The 23,307-nt window shown below is 33.5% G+C and overlaps 4 protein-coding genes across 11 annotated transcripts in view; 2 read left to right on the top strand and 2 right to left on the bottom strand.

Annotated features, from left to right (window-relative positions):
• Positions 1 to 6,769, bottom strand: part of LOC106669865 (transmembrane protein 117-like) — a 33,905-nt gene extending 27,136 nt beyond the window's left edge. For 2 of the 4 annotated variants that reach the window (XM_024226329.1, XM_014399684.2), the window contains exon 1: positions 6,558 to 6,769. The gene's annotated coding sequence lies outside the window, so the exon portion shown is untranslated. Of the gene's footprint in view, positions 1 to 2,916; positions 3,089 to 3,155; positions 3,177 to 6,557 lie in introns of those variants that run through there. The other 2 variants (XM_024226331.1, XM_014399686.2) reach the window with 2 other exon arrangements.
• A 369-nt stretch (positions 6,770 to 7,138) lies between these two features.
• LOC106669772 (pyridoxal phosphate homeostasis protein) lies at positions 7,139 to 8,977 on the top strand. The gene is made up of 6 exons (XM_014399470.2): positions 7,139 to 7,402; positions 7,980 to 8,114; positions 8,196 to 8,406; positions 8,464 to 8,606; positions 8,666 to 8,764; positions 8,835 to 8,977. Exons 1-6 carry the CDS (start codon positions 7,322 to 7,324, stop codon positions 8,922 to 8,924), a joined length of 759 nt encoding a protein of 252 aa, XP_014254956.1. The 5' UTR covers positions 7,139 to 7,321; the 3' UTR covers positions 8,925 to 8,977.
• A 1,238-nt stretch (positions 8,978 to 10,215) lies between these two features.
• Positions 10,216 to 14,301, top strand: LOC106669851 (chromobox protein homolog 1-like). The gene is made up of 5 exons (XM_014399662.1): positions 10,216 to 10,486; positions 12,755 to 13,021; positions 13,088 to 13,354; positions 13,443 to 13,598; positions 13,678 to 14,301. The coding sequence occupies exons 1-5, from the start codon at positions 10,463 to 10,465 to the stop codon at positions 13,726 to 13,728; spliced, it is 765 nt and encodes a 254-aa protein (XP_014255148.1). The 5' UTR covers positions 10,216 to 10,462; the 3' UTR covers positions 13,729 to 14,301.
• Positions 14,302 to 14,447: 146 nt separating this feature from the next.
• On the bottom strand, positions 14,448 to 23,201 carry LOC106669849 (chromodomain-helicase-DNA-binding protein 2). Of its 5 annotated transcripts, none has more exons than XM_014399660.1 (11): positions 22,990 to 23,201; positions 19,672 to 19,713; positions 19,525 to 19,602; positions 17,736 to 17,798; positions 17,581 to 17,658; positions 17,463 to 17,507; positions 16,766 to 16,837; positions 16,515 to 16,709; positions 15,974 to 16,129; positions 15,786 to 15,901; positions 14,448 to 15,649 (listed from the first exon to the last, which is right to left on the bottom strand). In XM_014399660.1, exons 1-11 carry the CDS (start codon positions 23,005 to 23,007, stop codon positions 15,628 to 15,630), a joined length of 885 nt encoding a protein of 294 aa, XP_014255146.1. In that variant the 5' UTR covers positions 23,008 to 23,201; the 3' UTR covers positions 14,448 to 15,627. The 5 variants fall into 5 exon arrangements, with proteins under 5 accessions (XP_014255146.1, XP_014255147.1, XP_024082068.1 ...); XM_014399661.2 differs by having other exon boundaries at positions 19,531 to 19,602; positions 22,990 to 23,199; XM_024226300.1 differs by having other exon boundaries at positions 19,672 to 19,733; positions 22,990 to 23,198.
• Positions 23,202 to 23,307: the final 106 nt, after the last annotated feature.

Raw genomic sequence — 23,307 nt, 5'->3', positions numbered from 1 at the left:
ATCCAAAGAGGAGTTTTTTATGGGTTTTTTAATGGTCAATACCATTTTAAATATTGGTTGGTGCTCTAAGAAATCAATTATTGTAATCAGACTGATTGCCGTTTCTACTGAATATACATGCAAGAGGCAAAAATGACATTTATTAGGGACACGCCAATAACACGGAGTTTAAGGGGGAAACGTATTTCATAAAGCTAAAATAGAAATTTCTAAAATAAAACCAGCGAAATATTGTTTTGTTTCTAATTTTTTAGCGAAAAAAATAAAACATACCAAGAACATAAGTTAAATTTGCCTAGGGGGTAGCAAAAATCAATATAATTTAATTTCACCATCGACCCGGAAATTAAACACCTCCACTTTAAGATAAATATGAACCAAAGACCTTTAAGACATCTAGTATTAAAAAATATAAACTAAGCAATGAAATTTACTTTATTTTCAAAGTGACACTTGTTTTCTTAAGGGAATATTGATTTTTTCCGTTCTTAGTTTAGAAATATTTTGACTAGTTCATTGCAGAGTTAAGTCATGCAAACCGTCCATTGGAAAATTACCACCGCTCCGTCTTGCTGCGACAAAAATATTGTTCAGTTCCTTTTTTATTTATTTACTGAGATTGTAAAAAAAAATTTCCTCGGGATGTTTTAAACCTTAAATTCCGTCCGACTTTGTAAAAGGGGAAAACAAAAAGTTGTCTAAATCACAATACATATAAGCTTTTTACCTTAAGTAAATTTACGGAAATCAAGGTTTAATTGAATCTGAAGTCAAAGAGATTATCCACCCTTTGCTGTGATAATCCACCTCTGGTAAAATTTGTTCAGAGATTTTAGATTTAACACAGCTATCGACTCGTCTATTTTTAATCCCTTCAAACAAAACTGCAGACGGTTAAAAAGCCAATATAAGCTCCACAAAACCAACAATTTTTAAAATTTGCATTTTAAATATTTAATTTTTTTTAAAGAATGTGATTGTAGTGGGCGAGGGAGGATACGTATCGTCGAATTTTATCGCCACTCGACATTAAGCCTATTGCTTCCTTCTCCCGGGGCGGTTTATGTGTTTGTGCTAAATAAAGTTGTCCCCTCTGGATGTCACTTCGTTCAGACGGAAATTCGATAATGTATCGGTACACACGAAGCACAAGGACGGCTTTTTCTCTCGTCCGTCGAACTCTGCAAGTTTATCGCCAGTTTCAAAAACGGCGACGACGAATTCGCGTTTCGACTGAATGGTCAGAATCGGCAAAAAAAATCCTGCCCGGATAAAGCGAATTTTGACATTCAATAGAAAAATTGGTAAACTAACAGGGTAAAGATGCCAGATCGACTCCAACCAAAATCAAAGAATTGTCGCTCAAGAATCAGCAATTCTGCCACAACAGAAGCAAAAGAGGTAAAACTGTGCAAAGTTAAATAATACATAACATTTTCATTTTCATCACGAACTTATTTAACTCTCAAGGGTTATTCAATGGAACGTACCGTTGGCCATGTCAAATTTGCTCAACTTACACCATAATAAACATTAAACTTAACTAACATTGAACTTATTTATGATAGTCTCTCACATACGAAGAGCAATGTTCAAAGGAGGCCTCGGAGGATCTGACTCGTAGAAGAAGGGTCATCATTACCCGATTAAGGATCATGCTATGTTGCCAAAGCCCGCGTATTTGTCCTGTATGTACAAAAATGTTGCTAGATGTGTACCATCTGATTCAAGGTTCATCTTGGCCACTCCTTGGCTCCAAATAGGAAGCGTATAGGAATGCCACCAGATACGAGAATTGGGCTTCAGCATTTGGATCCCCTGTTCCGATTTTTGGAGGAAACGGGTATGTTTTACTGTATATAGTACTATGTAGGTATCTCGTTGTATTTCTTTGTATTGAATGTATTTATTAGCGCGAATGTGTAGTGAGAGGCCCGATGGTGGAATATTGAATATTCATCGACCTTTAATTAGATTAGTTATATTATATATGTGGAGTGAGGGACGATCACTATAGTTAGGATCTATTGGTTCATTACATTGTACACTTCAGCACAATGATTCACAATAAATTGTAGGCTCAGACAAATTATTAAAGTATGAAACAAAACCAGTAAGAATAGACTAACAAACAGACGATCTATCATCGGATTGCCGACCTCAGCACAATGCTTCACAATATGGCATAAGCACAAACCAATCATTGAAGTATGAGATAAAAACACAGTAAAAACAGGAGGACCAAAGACGTCCAACTACAGGTTTAACATGTCACAGATCTCTGCTCAATATTTAACTAACTCATGAAATGAATTGAAATCTCTTAATTCTTGGTAGTTCTCGATAAATTCATTTGTACCATATAACCAAAAAACTAAAATTAAAATGAGTGATACAGTTGTCTACAGAATTTATTGATATTTAAATTCTGACCCCCTTCTAGTTTACAAAGTCGTTCTAATCTTCAAAAAGACTGACGGTTGTAAACTCATCAAACAGTCGATAAAATCATCCAAGCAGAAATACATGCAGATCGGTGTTAACACAACCTAGACTACATGCGTAACTATTTGACCGTTAGCCTGAAGGCTTTCAGATTTTACACTTGACTTAGAACTAAATAGGACTTCGTAAACTTCCTCGTTTACCACTCGGCTAATCTATCTAATCTGGTTTCCAGACACGAATAATGAAAGAAAAGAAACATTACCCGTAACATAGTCTTTTTTTATTTGTCTTTCCACGATTTGTACAAATAAAATTTAAAAAAAGACTATTTGACTTCCACATCATCAAATACCTCAAAGAAAATTACCTAACGAATGAAGTTCAAATCACAAACCAAATTTTACTATATTTTAAATGTATTTTAACGTTATTTCAAAAAATCCTTATAAAATTATTTAAATTCATTACCTGAACATAAACTTTAATAACGCTTTTGTTTTATCGTGTCAAAAGACATGATTCAAAACAACTTGAAAAAATTCCAACAAACGTTAAAAACTTTACTTTCATTGATTACCAAAAATTCCATCTTCAATATCACTGTAAACATTATCACACGCGAGACTTGAAAAACAAAGAACAAAGCTTTACATCAATTAGAAATCCAAATTAACTTATCCAAAACTAACTCTATCCTGTTTACAAACCAAAGGACGTTGATCTCCAACGAAAAATCAATAGATGGAAACTCTTTTTGGATGGCCGGAGACTTATCTCGGTTTGACTCTTGACCAAAAATTAAACATGAGCAAATACTGGTGTACAAAGGTTAAACAGCAATCAGGACGGGGAACAAGAAATGGTTGTGTTTATAGGTTGTTTACAATGACAGCATGTACTGTCCAGCCGATAACAACATAAACTTCAGATAGAACAGAATTATTACAGAAGTTCCTTTGAATTTTATCAAATGTTCTCGGCTGACTGAAAGCTGCGTCAGTATCAGGTGGAACATATTTCTCTTTGGGTAAATTTTAAGGGTCACAATGACAAATTAAATACTAAACTGAAGAAATAAAGGTTGTTAATAAATATGCTATGGCTGTCACTAGTCTCAATCTCAAGACTGAAACTTCGATGCAAATATACATTGTAAAAGAACAAATTTTCACAGTAGGACAACAGCTACCATGAATAAATAATTATCCTTATATTATAAAGAAAGTAATGAAGGAGAATCTCGACCAAAGCCTGAATTTTCCATTGATCCAGCAGAAATTCCGTATAATCTCGTCGACGGAAACTTGTACAGTTTCCGGATCCGTGTTTTCCATCAATAACTAATAAATGGTGTTTATTGGACAGCACAACGCGCGTTCAATGGGAAACAAGCGAGTCTATCCGGACCGGGTGATGAGCGGCAATTTCCATCTTGCACATGCAATTCTAGTAAGGCATTCGTAAACCTCGGGTTTTAAATAATGAAATTAATTCTTAAACGTAAAATCATAAAAGTAAAGGTGATTTTTCATGATTCTTGTCTTTTAAAATATAACCAGAATCGTTCCTAGAAATTTTCATACTGCGAAAATGTTCGTGAAAACAAAATACAAAACCCTTCTGGCTGCTATGACCAATAACTTAAGCCGATTTTGTTAAGCGCCAAAGCACAGAAAGTCATTTCTCTCTGTTGAAATTACTTGAGGTCGCATTTTTACATTGGCTTGTTTTAAAGCAGCTTTATCTATTAAATTATAACTGAAAGTAATTTTGTTTTTAAATTTATAACTCCGTGTGTGTATGTTTTAGTGTTTTGCATGTTATATATACTGAGGTTAATACATCGATTTGTTCGCTGTTCATGCTCGTGTTTGTCTTTGTGTTCACACGCTGTTCGTATTTTCCAGTTCGTGATTTTATGTGCTCGTATGTTTTTTGGTTTCATGTGTCAGTGTTAATGTATGTAAGTTCGTGTTCTATCTCGTGTTAGTGGTCGCGTGTTTGAGTTCGTGTTCTTGTATTTGTGATCGTTTTTGAGCTTGTGTTTGCGTGTTCTCTTATTTGTGCGTTCGTGTATTTGTTTGAGTTAGTTTTCCCAGCGGACGTATACTGTGTTCTTTTATTTGTGGATGAGTTCGTTTTAGCATATTTGTGGCCGTGTATTTGAGTTGTATGAATTTTCTCCTATTTGTGTTTGAGTTCAAGTGTTTGTTTTTTTGTCCATGTCCGAAAGAGTTTCTTTTTGTTTTCTATGTTGGAGTGTTTGTATTCGCGTTCCTGTGTTCGTTTCTGCTTGGTCTCATATTTGGGCGTTAGTGTCCGTTTGTGTTAGTTTGTAATCACATTCGCGTGTTTGTTCTAAGCCAAACGAAGCGGACTAAATTAATCCATTAATCCATTAATAACAATTTAAGTCTTACATAAATGCAGAATATGAAACAATGTCTCAAAAAAATACTTGACAAATATGTTCAAAAAAAATTATAACCTTATTATTTATTATTATTGAATTATTTTTAAGTTTTAATAGTTTTATATTATAATACATTTTTTCTGTTAATTCCGAGTTCTTTTATTATTCGTTAAAGAGCAGCTTGCTTAAAACTACCATGGGTCCTCTTAATCAAGCTATTCGCTTTTTCAACATGAAAACGGAACTGTGCGGATGATGCAGTGGTAACAAAACAAGATTGTCCATGAACCATGTGAAACTAAGCAGACCAATGTGTAATATTTACGATTAAGTCTTGCAGGCATAGAGCTTACAAAATATAAAAAAATTTGCTAACCAAATACATCGACAAATGCAAGGTGAGTAAAAGCTTCTGGACTGGCTTCTCCAGACTTTCTTTTTTTTTCTATAAATCTGAAAATTCATTTTTTTGTACTTTGGTGTGTATTATTTCATCAAAGAACGTTGGCGTGGAACTGGCATGGGTCCGTTTAATCTAGCTGTATTCCTTTCCAGCGTGAAAACGGAACTGAGCTAAGTAGGATGATGCAGTACTAAAAGACGCGGTTGTCACTGAACCAAAGGAAACCAAACGGAACAAATGATCATTTTTTCAAAAAATCTAACTTTAATTTTTGACATGAGTCCGATTGGTCCAGCTTTTTGCCTTTCCAACGTGAAACGGAACTGAGCCACGGAGTAGGAATGATGCTGTGGTAACAAGATGCGGTTGTTAGTGAAACAAGCGTTCCAAATGTTCGCTTTTTCAATAAAATCTGACCTTAATTTCGTTTTACTTGTGTTTGTGTTGTTCGATTAAAGAACAGAAAAATCAAAGAACAACTTGCTTGCAATTGACCTTGGTCCGTTTGAATAAGCTTTTTGCCATTCCAGCGGGAAAACGGAACTAAGCCACGGAGTAGAGATGATGCGTGATGACAAGATGCGGTTGTCAATGAAACAACGTACCAAATGTTCCTTTTTTTAATAAAACTGACCTTAATTTCTTTTTACTATCATTTGTGATGTTTTTAATCAAAGAACATCTGGCTTTCAACTGATGAGGCCACTTGGTCAAGCTTTTTGCCTTTACAACGTGAAAACGGAACTGAGCCACGGAGTAGAGATGATGCGGTGGTGACAAGATGCTGTTGTCAGTGAAACAACGTACCAAATGTTCATTTTTTCAATAAAATCTGGCATTAATTTCTTTTTACTTTCGTTTGTGATGTTTAATCAAAGAACAGCTGGCTTTCAACTGGGTCCGCTTGGTCAAGCTTTTTGCCTTTCAAACGATAAAAACGAACTGAAGAACTGAACCACAGTTCCACGGAGGACATATGATGAATGAACCAAGCGAAACTAAGCGGACTAAAGTGTAATATTTACGATTTTTTACTTGTTAGGGTTGAAATGTAGAATATGCAAATAATCTGATTTTGTTAAGAATAATAAATTTATAATGAGCCAATCTAAGTGACAAGGCTTAATGATGGAAATGAATTTTTAAACCTGTCTCTGCACATGCTATTGGGTTATTTTGAATAAAATGATCTCTTCCTGTAATTGTTCCATTTTTAAATAAATAAAATGTTGCAGAGCACAGCATCATTTCATCTGGAAATTTTATTTTTCTAAAAAAAATATATAAACTTACTTTTTAAAATATGTTTCGCCAGCAGTCCTGTCAGTCTTGCATATCGACGATACGCCTGCGGGCCGCTTTCGCCAAACTGAAGCTTTTCTGTGGCCAGGATACGGGAAAAACTGAAAATCGAAAGGAAAAACAAAAAGTTCGTCAACGCCGGACCAGGCCTCGGAGTAACAATCCAGCCGAAGCACAGTGCAAGACTGACAGAAAATTGGTCGGTTTCATTCAATCTTGCCAACTCCCTTTGCCAATTCTCCCCCAATTGAATAAAATTGAACACGAACTTTGTCCTTACAAAAATTGATAGCAGGGCGGAAATAAATAAACATAATAGTATGTAAGAAGTTTGTAAGTATTTATTAAAAGTGTAATCACTATTGACTTCATTTACAAACTTTAATTATATTTAATACATTATTATATTATCGAATTATTTTTTTCTTATATACTGTCATTCTAAAACAAATATATTTCCAGTTTAAATTATTCATTATTAGTCAGATCCTTTCATAAGAATTTAAATTTCAAATTCATATTTATCTAGAGATTTCAACCTTGATACCTTATCTTAACAGTTATTTGATAAGGGATAGACAATTTACTACCTCCCCAAATAATCATGTTTGATAAGAATGTTTCTTTTTCTATTCTTTTGATTGTTACGTAAAACTAGAATTTTAAGTACGTTTCTCTAAGAGGATTGTAATTATTTCACAAGGAATAGTGATTTTACCTCAACAGCACGTTAATTTTCTAAACTGTGGCGCTCTATGATGGCCGAGAGCACAGTTGTCAAAGGGCTGACTGATATTTACTCGAGGATAGATGCAGCCTGTTTGAAAACTGGACTGGTAAACTTGTCTTTTTTTTTCAAAATTTGTGCCATATTCACAAAATCTAACTTTTTAAAAACCGGCCTAGTATTGTATTTTCAACTGTTTGTTCCATTTTAAATGTTTACATATTGATTCCTGCCAAACTGTATCTGGTTAAGAAAGATTTCCCTGGTCCATGGAAAACGGTTCACAAAGGGAAAAAGGCCATTCTGACAAGACTGCGCATAGGTCATATAAGATTAACACACAGGCACATTCTGGCTGGAAAGCAACTGTGCATATGCCGGGTTATGCAAAGATACAATAAAAGTCAAGCACCTTTTCAATTGTAAAAGGCTTGACATGTATAGATATAATAGGATTTATTTATATATATTTTATGGATATATCATGTAATTGTACAATTATAAAGTCATATTTATCAAGTATACATAAGTTAATTTAAATAAAAATACAATTTTTCTTATGCGATTGGTTAACGCTGTATAAATTGGGAAAGCTGGCTGTGAAAAGACTGCTGAAAACTGCTGAAGTACATTTTATAATTTTTAAATTAACTTTTTTTTATTCAACTGATTTGTGTTTGTTCAAGACTTTTAAACCCCGGCTAGTGGCTGTGAGCAAAACTAAGCCAAAAGAACTTGTAATTGAGGCTTATGAACACGGTCAAAGAAATTTTGGCGAAAACTACATACAAGAATTGTTTGACAAGAGCAACGAATCACAGGTTCAAACAACACCCCTTCCCATTTATTTAAAAAAAAAGAAGTCAGTTGCTTTTAAATTAAGTTTGGATAATGCATTTTAGATCTTGGAAAGGTGTAAAGACATCAGATGGCACTTTATTGGCAATCTTCAAAAAAACAAAGTCAACAAGCTCATCGGTGTACCGGGTTTGTATGCAGTGGAGACTGTGGATTCTGAAAAGCTTGCAACAGTGCTTGACAAGGCGTGGTCCAAATCAGACAAAAAAGAACTCTTAAATGTAATGGTTCAAGTTAATACGAGTGGAGAAGAAAGTGGGTATCGATAAATATTGAAATGACAAAATATTAATTTGTACCTTCACACAACAGGCAAAAATGGCTGTACACCTGTAGAGAGTGTTGATTTAGTTAAGCATGTCTTGGAGAAATGCCCATCATTGAAATTCATCGGACTTATGACAATTGGACAATATATTGAAGAGTCCCTTAAAGGGCCGAATAAAGATTTCCTGGTATGGCTCAAACCATCCAAATAATTCCCATACATATTTTAACATTTTTGTTTATTTAGTGTCTTAAAAAATGTAGAGAAGAAGTCGCAGAAAAATTAAACCTAAGCGTTGAAAATATTGAACTATCAATGGGCATGTCACATGACTTTGAACATGCTGTAAGTATCTTCTTTTTACTTATGTAATAAAAAAATGATATATAATTTTTTTTTTTCAATTTGTCTGTAGATTGAGCTAGGAAGTACAAGTGTACGAGTGGGAACTGCCATCTTTGGCACCAGGAATGTTAATCAAAAAGAAGAGAATGCTGATAAATAGCTTTAAACTTAAATGCTACATATTAATATAAAATAATTGTTACATGTTCATGTTTTGCTTTTGATTGGCTTTTTTAATTTTTCCCTTAATTATTTTATTATTTTTCCAACTTTTCAGTTGTTTTGGGTGTTAGATTTTTTTTTTTTTTCATTAACATATTTATTTTAATGTAAACCAAATTGAAGATCAGAAAGCCGTAACTTTTAAGTACTAAATTAGGCCTTTATATGTGAATAAATAAATAAATAGNGTTTGACCAATACTTGAATTTTCTTTGTCTGGTCTCCTCACTTCCCCTCTCAAGTATCAAAATGATTCAACACTGCTTTCTTAGGTACTCGTTAGGTTTTTGAGCAACAATTTTGATTGCAACTATGTCAATCTAAAGTCTATTCTGAACATAGATGCTCTAGAGGCTTAAAGATCTAGGTTTGACTGTTTTTCTCTACAAATTTTTAAATAACTTGATCTTAAGTCCTGAACTACTTTCCTATATAAGGTCCAATGTCCCTAAATTCAAAACTCATTGTTTATTATTACTCGAGTCCCCCACTGCTCCACTAACTACCAGTTCCACTCTTTCATTAATAGAATTAATTGACGGAAAATATTAAAAAAAAAAAAAGAGTTAAAAAATAAATTTAATTTACATGATTAAAACATTTAAAGTTTTATAATATTGTAAATAATATTCATATTTGCTCGAAGACAAAAAAACGGACACTGGCCATTTTTTATTTATTTCAAACTATATATTTTTTGTTGTTATATTAATTACAACATATTTATTTTAATGTAAACCAAATTGAAGATCAGAAAGCCGTAACTTTTAAGTACTAAATTAGGCCTTTATATGTGAATAAATAAATAAATAGGTGCTAATTTCGGTTAGTGTATGTTAATGATACCTGCATCAGGCCTCAGTATTGCCTACTTAATAAAATACAGTTTTCAATTTTTTAAAATAAACTGTGCACATGTATATTGATTAAATATGCATTTTATTGGTTATTTAGGTGTATCTTTATGCAAGGAGTTTTTTTTTCTTTTATATGCTGGTATGATATGAGATGTAATAAAATTTTTTCTTTTTTTTTAAATTAAGATTGTACATTTGATTATTATTAGTTGTTAACCCTAGTCTATGGAAGTTAAATTTCGCATTGTCTTTCAAATTTCAGACTGTTCCAGGTCAACATTTGAAACTCAGTGAATCAATCGAAAAGAGACTGTCCGTTTGTTTATTTTTTATTTATTTTTTTAATCGTAATTTCTACAAAAATGAGTTTTGTGTTCTGACCGGCGGTTTTGAATTGGCCGCCGGGCCCTGGTGTCGTATGGAGACAACTTGGCCATTTTGGTCCGCACTTGCCACTTCGTCTCGGAAGTCGGATCTCATCGCAGTCGGCAGTATCATCACTCATCAGTTATCAGCGTGAGATCGATCAGTTACATCTTCAAACCCTGCAGCTCGAGCGATCCAGGCCGCCCGTCGAGTTATTTTTCGGCCGTTTGTGAGTCAAACCGGAACGCCAGCCATGGTGAAGAAGAAATCGACCGAGGTGGGTCCTTTGAGGAGGCTTAGCGCCTTCGACGCCGTTCGCTTAACGGACGCCGCTTCTTGGCAATTTATTATTATCATTATTATTATTTATTAAACTTGGGGAAAATAGTACAACATAGTTAACTAAGGAGGTTAACGATCCAATTCCCCATGATTAAAATTAAACATGAAAGGCTTATTTGTTAACACAATCTTATAACGTTCAAAGACAACAAAATTAGCATTCACCTAAACTTCAAAACTTACCCTTACAAATTTTTTTCCTTTATTATTTTATTGCTTTGCTTTAAGCATACAGCAATAGTACACTCATATAACACTATGTAATAAATACTTAAGAACACATCACATAAATAAATTAATTAAACAGTACAGTGGATACTTGACAGAGCTGTATGCAATTTGGCTTGCGCTTGGGGTGATTTGAGACGAGAGCTCTGGCTATCTTGTCTGTACAGATTCCTTGAGCGTGGTTTTGGCTATTCGTCATATTTCCGGTGGACCTTCTTATCGTTCTCTTATTAGAGCAATATGCTGAGTTGGTGCATCTTGGAAAAACGGTGGTGTTCGTCTGGGTACCCAGACACGGGCTGGAGGGCAACAAACGTGCAAACGAAGCTGCGAAAGCTGGGACATCTTGCCCTCCAGATAGAACCAACATGGTCCGGTCCTGTGATGCTGTATGAGCAGTAAAGAACGCTGGCAGCGATGGTACAGATCGCCCGAGAAGCACTTGCTTGTCAATAGCACAAGTGAGAGATGGCCCGTTGAGGATCTAAAACACAAGGAAGGGATTGAGGATAGGTCATACTCGATTGACACACAGACACCAGCTTTTAGGGGAAACACTGTGCAGGTGTCCTGCTTGTCGAGAAATGTTGCACAATGTGTTACACTTGGTCGTGGAGTGCTGCACCATACCTTAAAGGGTGCCTCCCGACATTAAGACAGTCCTTGGGCACAACAGTGCTTTGTTGGGTCCCATAGTCCTATTTTGAAGGGAAACTGGAAAGAATGAAACTATTCATAGGAAGAAAAAATAGGACAACAAAACTAAAATGTTTGTTTTGTAATAAAATTGTTAGTAGAAAATAATATTCAAGCCTATTGTGCATGGGAATCAAAATGTCAACCGAACAATTTCACTTATTTCATATCTAATCCAAGACAATTTACCTTACATCTATTTACAGTTTAAAATTTACTTTTACACACCGTTTAACATTACATTTAAATCGTGAGATTTCCTCCTGTCATCTGTACGGTGATAAACCTGTAAGTATAAAAGTTTAAACCATCACATCACTAACATAGTGAGAATAAGCAGACCAAAATGATCAGTAACATCCAAATGACTCGTATTTAACTCACTTCTACATACTTTTACACACTTTTACACTTACATTTACATCGTGAGATTTAATCCTGGAGTGTAATGAACCTGTAATTTGATCCTTACTGATCATCTTGATCACCTGTTTAAACATATCGCCATCTGCAGGACCTCCACAAAAAAGTAAAAGGTTTCATGACATATTCCAATAACCATAAATTTGATAATTTAACCCATAGTTTGGTCATTTCATATCATTTTGGTCTGTGGGACTGACCCAGCTCTGAAAACCGCAAAAAGTTGAAACACATATGACTGGCTAACCCAGCGATGATAGGCAGACTAATAATCATTATTGACCAAATTAATTACATTCAACTTTACACACACTTTTAACAGTTACATCTAACTTAATTCTACATATTTACAATTACACACTTAATTACATTTTTGTTAAATTACACTCTACCAAAACGACCGATACATCAGCCACTGTTTGTTTAGCCCCAAAGGAAACTTCTACAGTATCGGGACTCACCAGTAAAGATCCATACACACAAGAGCATATTCTGCCCTATCCCAGCACTAGATTTTCACTGCTTTGTTCTTGGTTGATGCCTGTCTGTCACTTGAGAAAAATATTGAGTTATTTGTCAAAATGATCAGCAGACCAAATTACTGCAGACCTGTTTCTTTTTGAGGCCATGTGGTTAAGATGTCGTAAGGCTCGTATATGCTACGCTAGTGGTTCATATACAAATAGATGACATGACGCTAGTATAAGATCTCATAATCATTTGAGGATACATTCTCCAAAAAAAAATTGGTTTTGTTAAAAAATAATTTTTACAAGAATTCTAACGTAGTGGACATTATGAATTATTTGATTGAATTCACAGTACTTTTTTTAATTTTTACCTTCTTTTATTAAAGAGTGTTGAAAAGATCTTGGATGAACGAACTGAAAATGGAACAGTGCAATATAAAGTTAAATATGCTGGGAAAGTCGAACCCACATGGGTGGATGAGGACAAATTAGATTGTGAAGAGGAGATGCAGCAATATTTAGAGACTAAAAACGGTGATGTCGAATCAGAAGAAGACAATAACGAGTCAGAAGGTGAAGAAACGCCTGCCAAAAAGCCTAAATTAGAGCCTGAAGAATCTGCCGAAGAGGAAGATCCTGATGAGGAATTTGAAGTATGATGCTTTATTGTATTTCATTTGAATATTGAGTTTTTTTATATTTTCCTTCCTTTATTATAGGTTGAATGCCTTGTATCTGACAGGATGACAGAAGAGGGAAAAGTGCAGTATAAAGTTCGTTGGAGGGGGTACGATTCAGATCAAGATACATGGGAGAACGAATCCAACCTTGACTGCCCAGATATCATCGAAGAGTATAACGCCAAAAAGGGTAGTGCAAAGCCAGGGAAAAAACCCAAAGGGAAGCCTGGCCCTAAAAAGAAAGGTGCAGACAGGGACTCAGAAGTGGCTAAGAAGAAATCGTCTCTTCCTGTTGAAGAGCGAGAGGTATTATTTCAAAATAGTATTTCTGTCAAGTCAATAGGATACATAATAATTTGATTGAGTCAATATAATCAAAACTGTTTATTTCTAGCCTGAAAAGATAGTTGGTCTTCATACATTAAAAAGTGGAAAGAGAGAATTGTTGGTCCGTTGGAAAAACTTACCAGAAAGTGAAGACAGTTGGGAGCCAGAAGAAAGTATGCTTAATACACCTGTACATGAAAAGTTCCTAATTAAAGAAAAAGAAGTAAGCATAATTTAAATTTAACAATTCGCTGTTTTGCAAATCCCCTTCATTATGTTTGACTCGATTGTTATTATTTCAGAATAAAGCAAGGAAAGAAGCAAAACTCAAAGAAATGGCAGCAGAAGAATGAAAGTACAATGAAAAGAAAATCTTATTTGTAAAAGTTTAAAATCTTTTATCACTTAGAATCTTAATAATTTTGGTTTTATGTGGAATCATTTGATATGAATTTTACATTGTTTCAACAAAAAAGCTACTATTTTACCTGACTCTGTTACAATTATGTTACATCAGTTTTTACAGAGTTGAGAGCAGTTTGAATACTTTATATAAAAAGAGAATCCTTATACACAGATAATAGATATAAATATTTGAAGGATGCATTGAATTTTCACAAAATTGCCCAAATCTCTTTCATTCATTTATTATTATTAAAGTTACATTTCTTTACAATTTTAAAGTTGCCTTTCATTTTTTTTTTTTTTTTTTTTAATAAGATTGTTTTTATAAATCAAACTATTTGTTTGTAAAATAATTAACAAAGTCCATTTTTGGTCCTTATCATTTTTGTAAAGGAACCACAGACATGTCTTACACTGTTTCAGTTGTATTTACTAAATGATGCCTATATGGGTAATGAAATATTACAGAAATTTTAGAATGTTTTTGTTAAAAAAATAAATAAATAAAAAAATAAACATAATTATATTTAGCTGGATGAGTGTTTCACCATGTTTGGTTGACTCCAATCATATTTCTTTAACATCACTGATTTTCACTGTTTGTCCATTATCTGGTGGTATTGCTGGTTTGTATTCTTGGAATTTTATTCACATTTTTTTTAGATTCTTTTGTTATAGTTGCAGTGTTAGTCACCTTTGTTTGGTCATCTGTTATACTTTAACTTTAATATCATTGATTTTCAGTGTTTGTGTTACTGTCCATTATCTGGTGGTTTTGTTGTTGGTTTTTATATTGGAATTTTTTTTTGCCATTATTGTTTTTCTTTAAAGGTTATTTGTTGCAGTGTTAGTCATCTTGATTTTGTATGAGTAGCATTGTTGTTTTAACAATTTCTGTTTTCTTTCTAATTTTCTTCTTTTGTGTGCATTGTGGATTTGTGACGTTTCTTATTTATCTCTCCTGAATATTTGGTCTGTCTACACCAAAATGATCGGTAATGACAAAATTACAGGTTCATCACTTCTGGCAGAAATTGTAACATGGAGAAATCTCACAAATCCTCAACAGTTCAAATGGGAATGAAACCATTCTGCTGATATATCAAGTGTGCTACAATGTTCTATCTACACCATACTTCTTAATATAAACATACAGAGTCAAACTTCCTATAAGTGAACAACAATTTGCAATGTGATTGTGTTCTTAAGCTCTTACACATACTGAAAAATTGTTAGGTACATAAGATAAAAATTAATTTAATTCGAATGAATTCTCGTGGACTTACAATTAGACCTTTTCCCTGACAGTTTGAATTTTGTTCACATGCTCGAACTCCAAATCACAATCTGAGTACTGACTGGAGAAACAAACCCCAGTTCGAGAGGGTTGAAAATTCCCAAAAATTACTTTTTGCAAGTAACAAGTCATCTGCTGTCTGCTTATAAGAGACTTTTTCATTGAAAACTTATTACAAGTCCTTTTTTCAGTAAAGTAAATGTAATAATACCGGACAAAATAAAATTGCACGGATATTAGAAGTCTGTTTGGGGAAGTTCAACTGTATGTGTTTCAACTTGGAATTCAGACAATTAGATTAATGACAAAGGTTCAACGGATGTAGGCTGGGAAACAGAGTAAATAAATTTTTACTTATAAAATACATTATGTCAAACAAAGAAAAAAAAATGTATACAAAATAATATGAATTCCTAATTATGTTATCATTTTTACAAAATGTAAGGTTTTGTGTAATTTGTTGTAAAATTTATGCAATTATTACAAACTCATGGTAGACTGTAAATTGCACACAAAATATAAATAAATTACAGCAGAGAACCCTGGGCGTTCAGTCATCATAATAACGGATTCTGAAAACATAAAATTTATCAGAATTTAATACTAATAAATTGGGTTAAAATTTTAGTTTAAGTTGTAAAATGTCATCAAATGTTTTAAGTTTCGGATAAATATTTATCAAATTTGCAACAGTAAAACAAAAATAACCTTTGTTTATTCCTGTAACGCTTGCTTTCCCTCCTCTGGACCCCTTGTGGCATGTATGTAAGCCTGTCGGTTTGTTGCCTTTTGATTCGAAGATCCTTCAAGGGAATTGATTTGACCTTTTAAAAAAAAGAACAGAACGTTTAACATTTTGAAAATGTTAAATAATTAAATATGTCTTTGACACTTACTTCTTCCAACTTGGCCAAGTATCTGTTGAGAAGATTTGTGTGCTTAAGGTTGTCTTCAGGTTCCCATGTGTCGTCCTTGGGACCAAAACCCTTCCAACGGACCAGAAACTCCCTTTTGCCAGTTTTGAATATATGCATGTCAACTATTTTCAGAACCTTGAAAATAAAATAATTACTGGATTAAACAAGGGTTGGGGTAAATATCTGTTTTTAATGTGTGACAAGTATCTCTTGCTACCCCTAGTGAGGTACTGAGAGCGTGATATTGCGCTCTAGCTCTTCACTTTTAGACTGAAGTTCAAAGAAATAGTGTGTTGTTTAAAACAGTAAACAGTGGTGTTTGTTAAACTTTCCACTCTCATTAACGCTAAAAATAATAACTTAAAACAGCACACAGCTTCTATGATCTTTAATCTAAAAGTGAAGAGAGTTCTGTGCTTTCATGCTCTTAGTATTCACATTGGGATCAAAGAGCAGTGACCGTCCTGAAAGGGTTAAAATATCAAAGAATTATAAAATTTATTTAAAAAATCCTTTTTACCTCCCATTCCCCATTTTGTTGCATGGAGCCAGGCACCTTTTTCTTTTTCTGTGTATTCAAATATTGTTCAATGAGTTCATCGCAACTGAGGTTGGATTCATTTTCCCAAGTGTCTTGACTTGAATTGTATCCCTTCCAATGGACTTTGTACTGAGTTTTTCCATTTTTTACCCTGCTGCTGACTAATTTTTCGACCTGTCCAGGAGAAAAAGTTAAGACAGTTGGTTCTTTTAAACTACATTGTGGCATACCTCATAGTTTTCTTTGGCAGCATCTTTTAAATCCTTTGAATCCATGTCTTCACCGTTAGCCATGTTCTCATCCTTCAAACAAGAAAAATATAAACTTTACTACACTAGAGCATTTTTTTTATCCAATAATCTAACAAGGTGTTTCAGTTATAACAGAATGAGTAAGGATTAAATAATTAAATTACAATATTTGAGAGACAAGCTGCTCAATCCCTGAAAGTACCTCTCCATGAATTTATTTTGCAAAAAAAAGTTTTCTCAATGTTTTACATTATGAAAGTCGGCCATTACTCAATAAAAGAGATAGTCTGAAGGGTCACGCTCAGGACTGCAGGGGATGATTTAGCTGATGAACGTACTTCGTATTCAACAAAGCCACTTGCAAATTGGGGACTTTTATGAAACTTTTTTCATTTTCAATTCTATACCCTGTGTAAGCGACAAATCATAGTTGACAAAGATTAGGTTCAACCTTTTACTGATAAAAGCTGCCACTCTTTTCTACTCTTGAGTCCTGTTCCTTTTCAAATTTGCAAACCAATTTCACAGGCCGTCCATTTTTTCCCTTCAAATAATATCAAAATATTGAACTGACACTCATCATGAGACCATGGAAAATAAGCAGCTCAAATGAAAATAATTAACTAATTAATACTTATTATTGACACTAAATATAAACTGATTCACTTTGACTTACTTCATTATCTCCGTCATTTTCACTTTCTTCATCACTGGCACTGTCCTGAGAAATAATGTTAAAGATAATTTTTTACTATGAACAACTGGTGGGTGTGATATTGTTAAAAATGGCCTACCTTGTCTTCTTCTCCATCGGTTGCTTCAGATGTTGTTTTAGACTTTTTAAATGAAGTCGATTTCTTAGAAGATTCTACCTATAATTGTCAATCGACTGTTTTATTATATCAGTATAAATGAAACATTATGATATTTAATCTTGAAGGGAGCTTACTTCAAGATCATCATCATTTTGAGATTGTCGACCTCTTCTTTTCCCTGATGTGGCCACTTTAGGCTAAACATACACAATACAAATGCAAAGTGAATTATGGATTGTGATTTTTTTGTAAACAATAAATTATGGATTTTACTACCTCTTAGTAACTTTTGTTACAATTTAAAAAAAATAATATTAAGTATATATATCAATAAAAGTGCACCATAGAATTTCATTATTTACTTAATATTATTTTTNTTTAATTCTGTGGAAATTAAAACACGGTAATGAGAGTTTCCAACTGTTGTCAAGTAGTCTTTTGTGTAGTTTATCCCCCCCCCCCAGGAGGGTCTTAAGAAGTAGACTTTTGTCGATATAAAGTCCCAAATAGCAGATCATATCGGTTACTGGTTGAAGGTAACCAAGTTGTAGTAGATTGGAGGAGTGGTCGATGGAATTTTGTTTTGTTGTGTCTGATCCTTCCTTTATTGAAACAATCGTTCCAACAGGAGAGACGGACCTGTACGTTTTTTAAGGCCACTACTGGGTCTGGGTTTGCTGAAAGGATGACGGTATTATCTTTAGTGTATACTGAAAGAGAGCAGGACCAAGGATGCTGCCTTGCAGAACACCCACTCTTGCATAATGGATTAGGAGAGAAGGATTTTCCTATTCTTACTTGAAAGTACTTTTCAGACAGATAGGATTTTTGGATAAGGTTGTAAATGTAAGGATTGAGTTTCCAGATGGGATGAAACAACAGTGGGGAAAAAAGGACAATATAGGTGTTTCACGAAGCATTTTTCATGAAATTTGCTAAATAGGCAGCAAGTTGATGAGACAATATGACAGTGAGATGCTGAGACGTTTGATTTCCATTGGATTGAGAAATATGTTATTACAGATTGAATTGTAAATGGTGATAAGGAAAATTATAGCATTTTTGGCAGATTTAGAAAGATGTTTGTGATAAGGACCAGGGGATTTTTTTAAAGTAGGTGACTGTTGATGAATTTGACCTCTGAAGGAGAAAGTAGTATAGTGCAGTTTAGGTCCTGTTGAATGTGCTCATTGGGTCTAGGATTGCTTATGTCTGGGTGAGGTTGTAAAGATGTCGGAAAAGTAGGATTGAAAAAGAGATGCTTTATCGTCATCAGAAGCCAAGCAAGTATCTGATTGCAAATAAATAAAAGTGAATAAAACATCAGGTTCTTATAACACCAGAGTTGTAATCAGCACAGTTTTGTTTTGTGACACATGAACCCATTTTACACAAAATATTTAGGATTTTATGCCAAGAATTCTAGGTAGGAAGTGAAGAGGTCTTCCTAACTCAATTCACCCTCTAATGTAGGGTGTGTTCACTGACTCTTTTGTGAGTATTAAATTATAACTAGTGTGTTTAAACAATAAAACCATATTCATTGTATAAAAAATTTAAAAAAATATCAAAACCGTTATTTATTAAGTTTTTATAACTATATACCTTATATACCTTATAACTAAGGTTTAACAAAAGTCTGAGATTTTCTTCCTTGCTCTACTTTTTAAATATTTTGTCATTATATGTTTCAAGTCATATCAACTTTGTTGTTGCCTCCAAACCATGAATTGAACTTTACTGAGGTAAAAAAATATACTCGTGGTGTACAATTTGTTTACGATGAGCATTGAAAATTTTACTCTTGGTGTTAAAATAACCAAAATTGTAATTACCAATTGCCAGCTACACTGACATAGAATTGTCAAGGCAGACTTTTGTTAAGCCATAATATTATAACTTGTTTTGTATGGTTTTGTTTACAAGTACTTCCTCAGGTTCGGACAGCTTCTTGGAAGTCCTTCTGGTTGTTTTTGGCATCTTGACTTCTTCTTGTGAATCCTGTAAAAATTTACTATAAAAATATCCCATTTTGATTGCAGAGAAAAATAAATGCAATGTTTTACTTACATCCTCAGACATTTCAGGCTCAATCGGTTTTCTTGTCGTTTTCTGCAAAATCAAATTTATACCTATTTAGGGGTACTTTATCTTCTTTTTTTTAAGTCACATTTAATTATCTACACATTCTTCAAACATCAAACAATGCTTATAAAAAAATCCTACTCTTCATATGTATATCGGAACACATGAACCCATTTTACACAAAACATTTAGGATTTTATGCCAAGAATTCTAAGTGGGAAATGAATAGGTCTTCCTAACTCAATTCACCCTCTAGCATAGGGTAAATTCTTTTAATAAATATAACTAAATAAGTGTAAATAAAAACAAGAAGCAATGCCAAAAACAGGGCATCAGTTTTTCAACTGGAATCAAAATATAATTTACATTTTAAAAGCGTACATTACACAGAGATATTCAATTAAATTTAATTATCTCATAAAATGAGACAAAATCAAAAGAAAAAGAAAGAAAGAAATAGGCTAACCAGTGAAACGAGTCATGACTTACCCTATTTGTTTCAGAACTATCATTTCCTACATAAACCCTCATTGCTTGGTTCTGTTTGTAATTTTAGTTTATAAATTTCTTTTGGATTTAATACCTTACTGTTTAACCTCTTCGATAAATTGGGATTAATTTATTACTGAATAACAAATACTTGTCCAAAAATATTGAAATAAAACAACATTGCTAAAAAATGTTTTGGACATTGTCATCTATTTTTCCTAGTTCTATTTAAATTTGCTATGAAGGAAAGGCTTGAAGATCAATATCAATCAAATGATAAAAAATATTGCTAATACGATATAACGGTGGGATGTTGTGGTCCTCAGCTTTAATACTCTGTTTAGGAGGTTGATGATATCATCCAATCCAACCATCGGCCTTATATCATCAACCTCCTAAACAGAGCATTGAATGAAATATTGCTAAATTTGCATTTAAATCTGCTCAACTATCAATAAAGCTCTGGTTGATTTTATATCAGTGATATTTTAATACTGTGAAATTTCTCAATGGGGTCGAAGGTGTTATAAACCTTTAGTGTGGTCATTTTTAATCATTTTGATCTGCCCATCCACCCTTCTTTGGTCTGTCAGACACATTTTGTCTTCTCGCTATCTTCAGTGGTGGGATCTACCTGCTGGAGATTATTTATTTAGATCTACCTTGTAGATTAGTTATTTCATTTTAAAAAATTTTAGGTACTGATCAAATGGCTCCATATTTTGTAATAAAAAAAAAGTACAATTTTTTTTAGAACATATACGTTTAAAAACAATTTGATTAGAAACCATGCGTTTTATTTTAATATCACAAGTCATTTTGACTAAGCTTGCTTGATTTCGTTCACCGGTATTCCAGTTATCATGTTTAACAATTTTTGCTCCTCGTAATCATAAAGAATCTTCTAGAAACTAATGCATTTGTTATTATTGAAGTGTTGGAAGGGTTCCTGTATTGAAATATACAATATCGAACCGGTTAAAAACGCAATGGGCAGCAAAGAAAGTTTCTGCAACCTTCAGAAAATTAAAATTAACCATAATAAAACAAGAAATAGTTTTCAGCGAGTATAGACCTTTGTCGTACAAGAAAGTCCAAATTGAAAACGTGTGATGTTCCAAGTCTGTCACTAATCTTGGGGTGATAAAAGGACTGAAAATTCTATTTTATTCCCCATTTAGAAAAGTTAATACAGGCAAAGTGGATATTCGAGTAGTTTTCCCTCCATTGTCACAATTCAATCGATCACTGGTCAATAAACTACTGCTTACAGGGTTGTCAGGTCAATGCTCCTGTATGCGAGCTTCCTTGAGTCACACATGCAGGCCTAATATCACCAGACTGCAGACTGTGCAGTATACGTTTCTTAGGCTTGTGACAGACTCCCCCTGATAAACAAGCATATCGGAATTGCCCATTGTGACAAACAGGTGTAACGATTAAATTTTTTAAGAAATGCGAGGCTAATACCAGTACAATCTACTGCCAAATAAGTTATTATAGTTAAGATGACAGGAGAGTAAAGAACTCCCTACCATAATTTGGCCACGATGGCTGTTTTTTTTTTTTTTGTATTAATCTTTCCCTCCAACAGTAAAATAATGTGATGTAAACACACAACAGTATGTAAATTCACTGTAGGTAAGTGTGGGTAGACAGAAAATCCTTTATAAATACTGTATCCACTGCATACATGAGGTGATTAGTTTCAAACCCAGCCCAACCAATTTATTTTTGTTTTCACAAGTTCTCAATCATGACAATCAGATCCCAGCTTTCTGCCCCATATTCCCTATTGGGTCTGATTGAAAAAATTTGCAGATTGCTTCTTAGTCAGATGCGTTATCCCATATAATTCATATAAACATATACCATTTCAAATTTCTGAAAAGAACAACTATTTAATACAATGTGATTTCTAAAATGATTGTTACACTTGGATGCCAGATGTATATAGGAATGTGAAGTGGGAGTATGTTTGTGATCACAATATTTCAAACCACTGATTTGACAATTGTTACTGAGAGTTGGAGAGTCAGATGCCCTTAGATTGTTTCCTACTACATAATTATTCAGATATCGTGAGATGCGGTCGGGTGTGATGTAGGTTTCAGGTATCTGAATAACTATCGATTAACGGTCACTAATCTCTACACATTACTACTACATAAGTTAAATCTGAAATACTGTCGGTACAGTCACATAAACAAGTTACATTTCTAAGCTTTTAGATTTGCCTGATAATTGAATCAGGCATGGCAGATGACCTGGGCTTGCATTAATTAAAAAGTTCAATGCGTTATGTACAGTTTGGTCACCTAAGCATATAACATTTCTACTTTCATACAAAAGGACCAGACAAATTTTTGACGAAGGGATTTTCTTTTGGGACGTTAAATATGACAAATGACTCTCACTGGAAACTTGCTTAAGTCAGCAACATTCAATCCCAATCTTGTGCACCAACTTTTTAATATTAATATTTATCTGCTAAAAAGAATTTCATCGACTTTTGTTTTGGTTCAATAATTTAAAAACTATTTGGAAGGGGGTAAAATAATTAAAAATTCATTATTGAATAAATAAATATTCCTTTCTAAAACAGTGAAGCTTTGCCTAGAAAAATGAGCTTTTCTCGTATAAAACCTGAGTGGTACTTTTTGTTTAATGTATTTAAATACATCGGTATTTTTTCATTTTTATTTTGATGGTGGTCAAATGAAACGAAGGTTAGAAATGAAACGAAAATTATTAGATTAAATATGGTAAACAAAGTCAGAGCAAACATAATAACAAAATAACAAAACAAATTACCTCACTCTTCCTTCCCATTTTTATTTATATATATGAATTTATGGTATATATTCACACCGAAATAAGCAAAATTATCGTCGAACTATCAAATATAACGAAAGTTCAAATAGTTGTTGTTGATATTATTGGGTAGTTGTTTGACAACGTAGAAAGCAGAGAGAAATGGACGCTCAACGCTGTACGGCGACGAGAGAACTTAAAGATGGCAACCGGTTGCAAGACGCGCCCGCTTGGAAACGGTGACAGCAGATTCGTACGCCAGAAAAATATTCCCAAAATCTGTGATTTCATCGACGAAAAGGAATTTTCATTTTTTTT

This window comes from Cimex lectularius, unplaced genomic scaffold (genome assembly GCF_000648675.2).
Source record: "Cimex lectularius strain Harlan isolate CLEC.00 unplaced genomic scaffold, Clec_2.1 scaffold76, whole genome shotgun sequence".
Classification (NCBI taxonomy): domain Eukaryota; kingdom Metazoa; phylum Arthropoda; class Insecta; order Hemiptera; family Cimicidae; genus Cimex; species Cimex lectularius.
Note: the sequence above shows the minus strand (reverse complement) of the source record. Positions and strands in the feature narration are given on the sequence as shown.

Bases quoted from the DNA above. Each gene is read 5' to 3' on its own strand.
- LOC106669772 (XM_014399470.2), top strand. From the start codon at position 7,322: ATGATGGCCGAGAGCACAGTTGTCAAAGGGCTGACTGATATTTACTCG. The intron at 8,407-8,463 runs GTGGGTATCGAT...TTCACACAACAG, and splicing joins TAATACGAGTGGAGAAGAAA to GCAAAAATGGCTGTACACCT. The intron at 8,607-8,665 runs GTATGGCTCAAA...TTGTTTATTTAG, and splicing joins GGCCGAATAAAGATTTCCTG to TGTCTTAAAAAATGTAGAGA.
- LOC106669851 (XM_014399662.1), top strand. From the start codon at position 10,463: ATGGTGAAGAAGAAATCGACCGAG. The intron at 10,487-12,754 runs GTGGGTCCTTTG...CTTTTATTAAAG, and splicing joins TGAAGAAGAAATCGACCGAG to AGTGTTGAAAAGATCTTGGA. The intron at 13,599-13,677 runs GTAAGCATAATT...TTATTATTTCAG, and splicing joins TCCTAATTAAAGAAAAAGAA to AATAAAGCAAGGAAAGAAGC.
- LOC106669849 (XM_024226288.1), bottom strand. From the start codon at position 20,217: ATGAGGGTTTATGTAGGAAATGATAGTTCTGAAACAAATAGG. The intron at 16,838-17,462 runs GTAAGTCAAAGT...TCTTGTTTGAAG, and splicing joins AAAATGACGGAGATAATGAA to GATGAGAACATGGCTAACGG. The intron at 16,130-16,514 runs GTAAAAAGGATT...TTTATTTTCAAG, and splicing joins AACAAAATGGGGAATGGGAG to GTTCTGAAAATAGTTGACAT.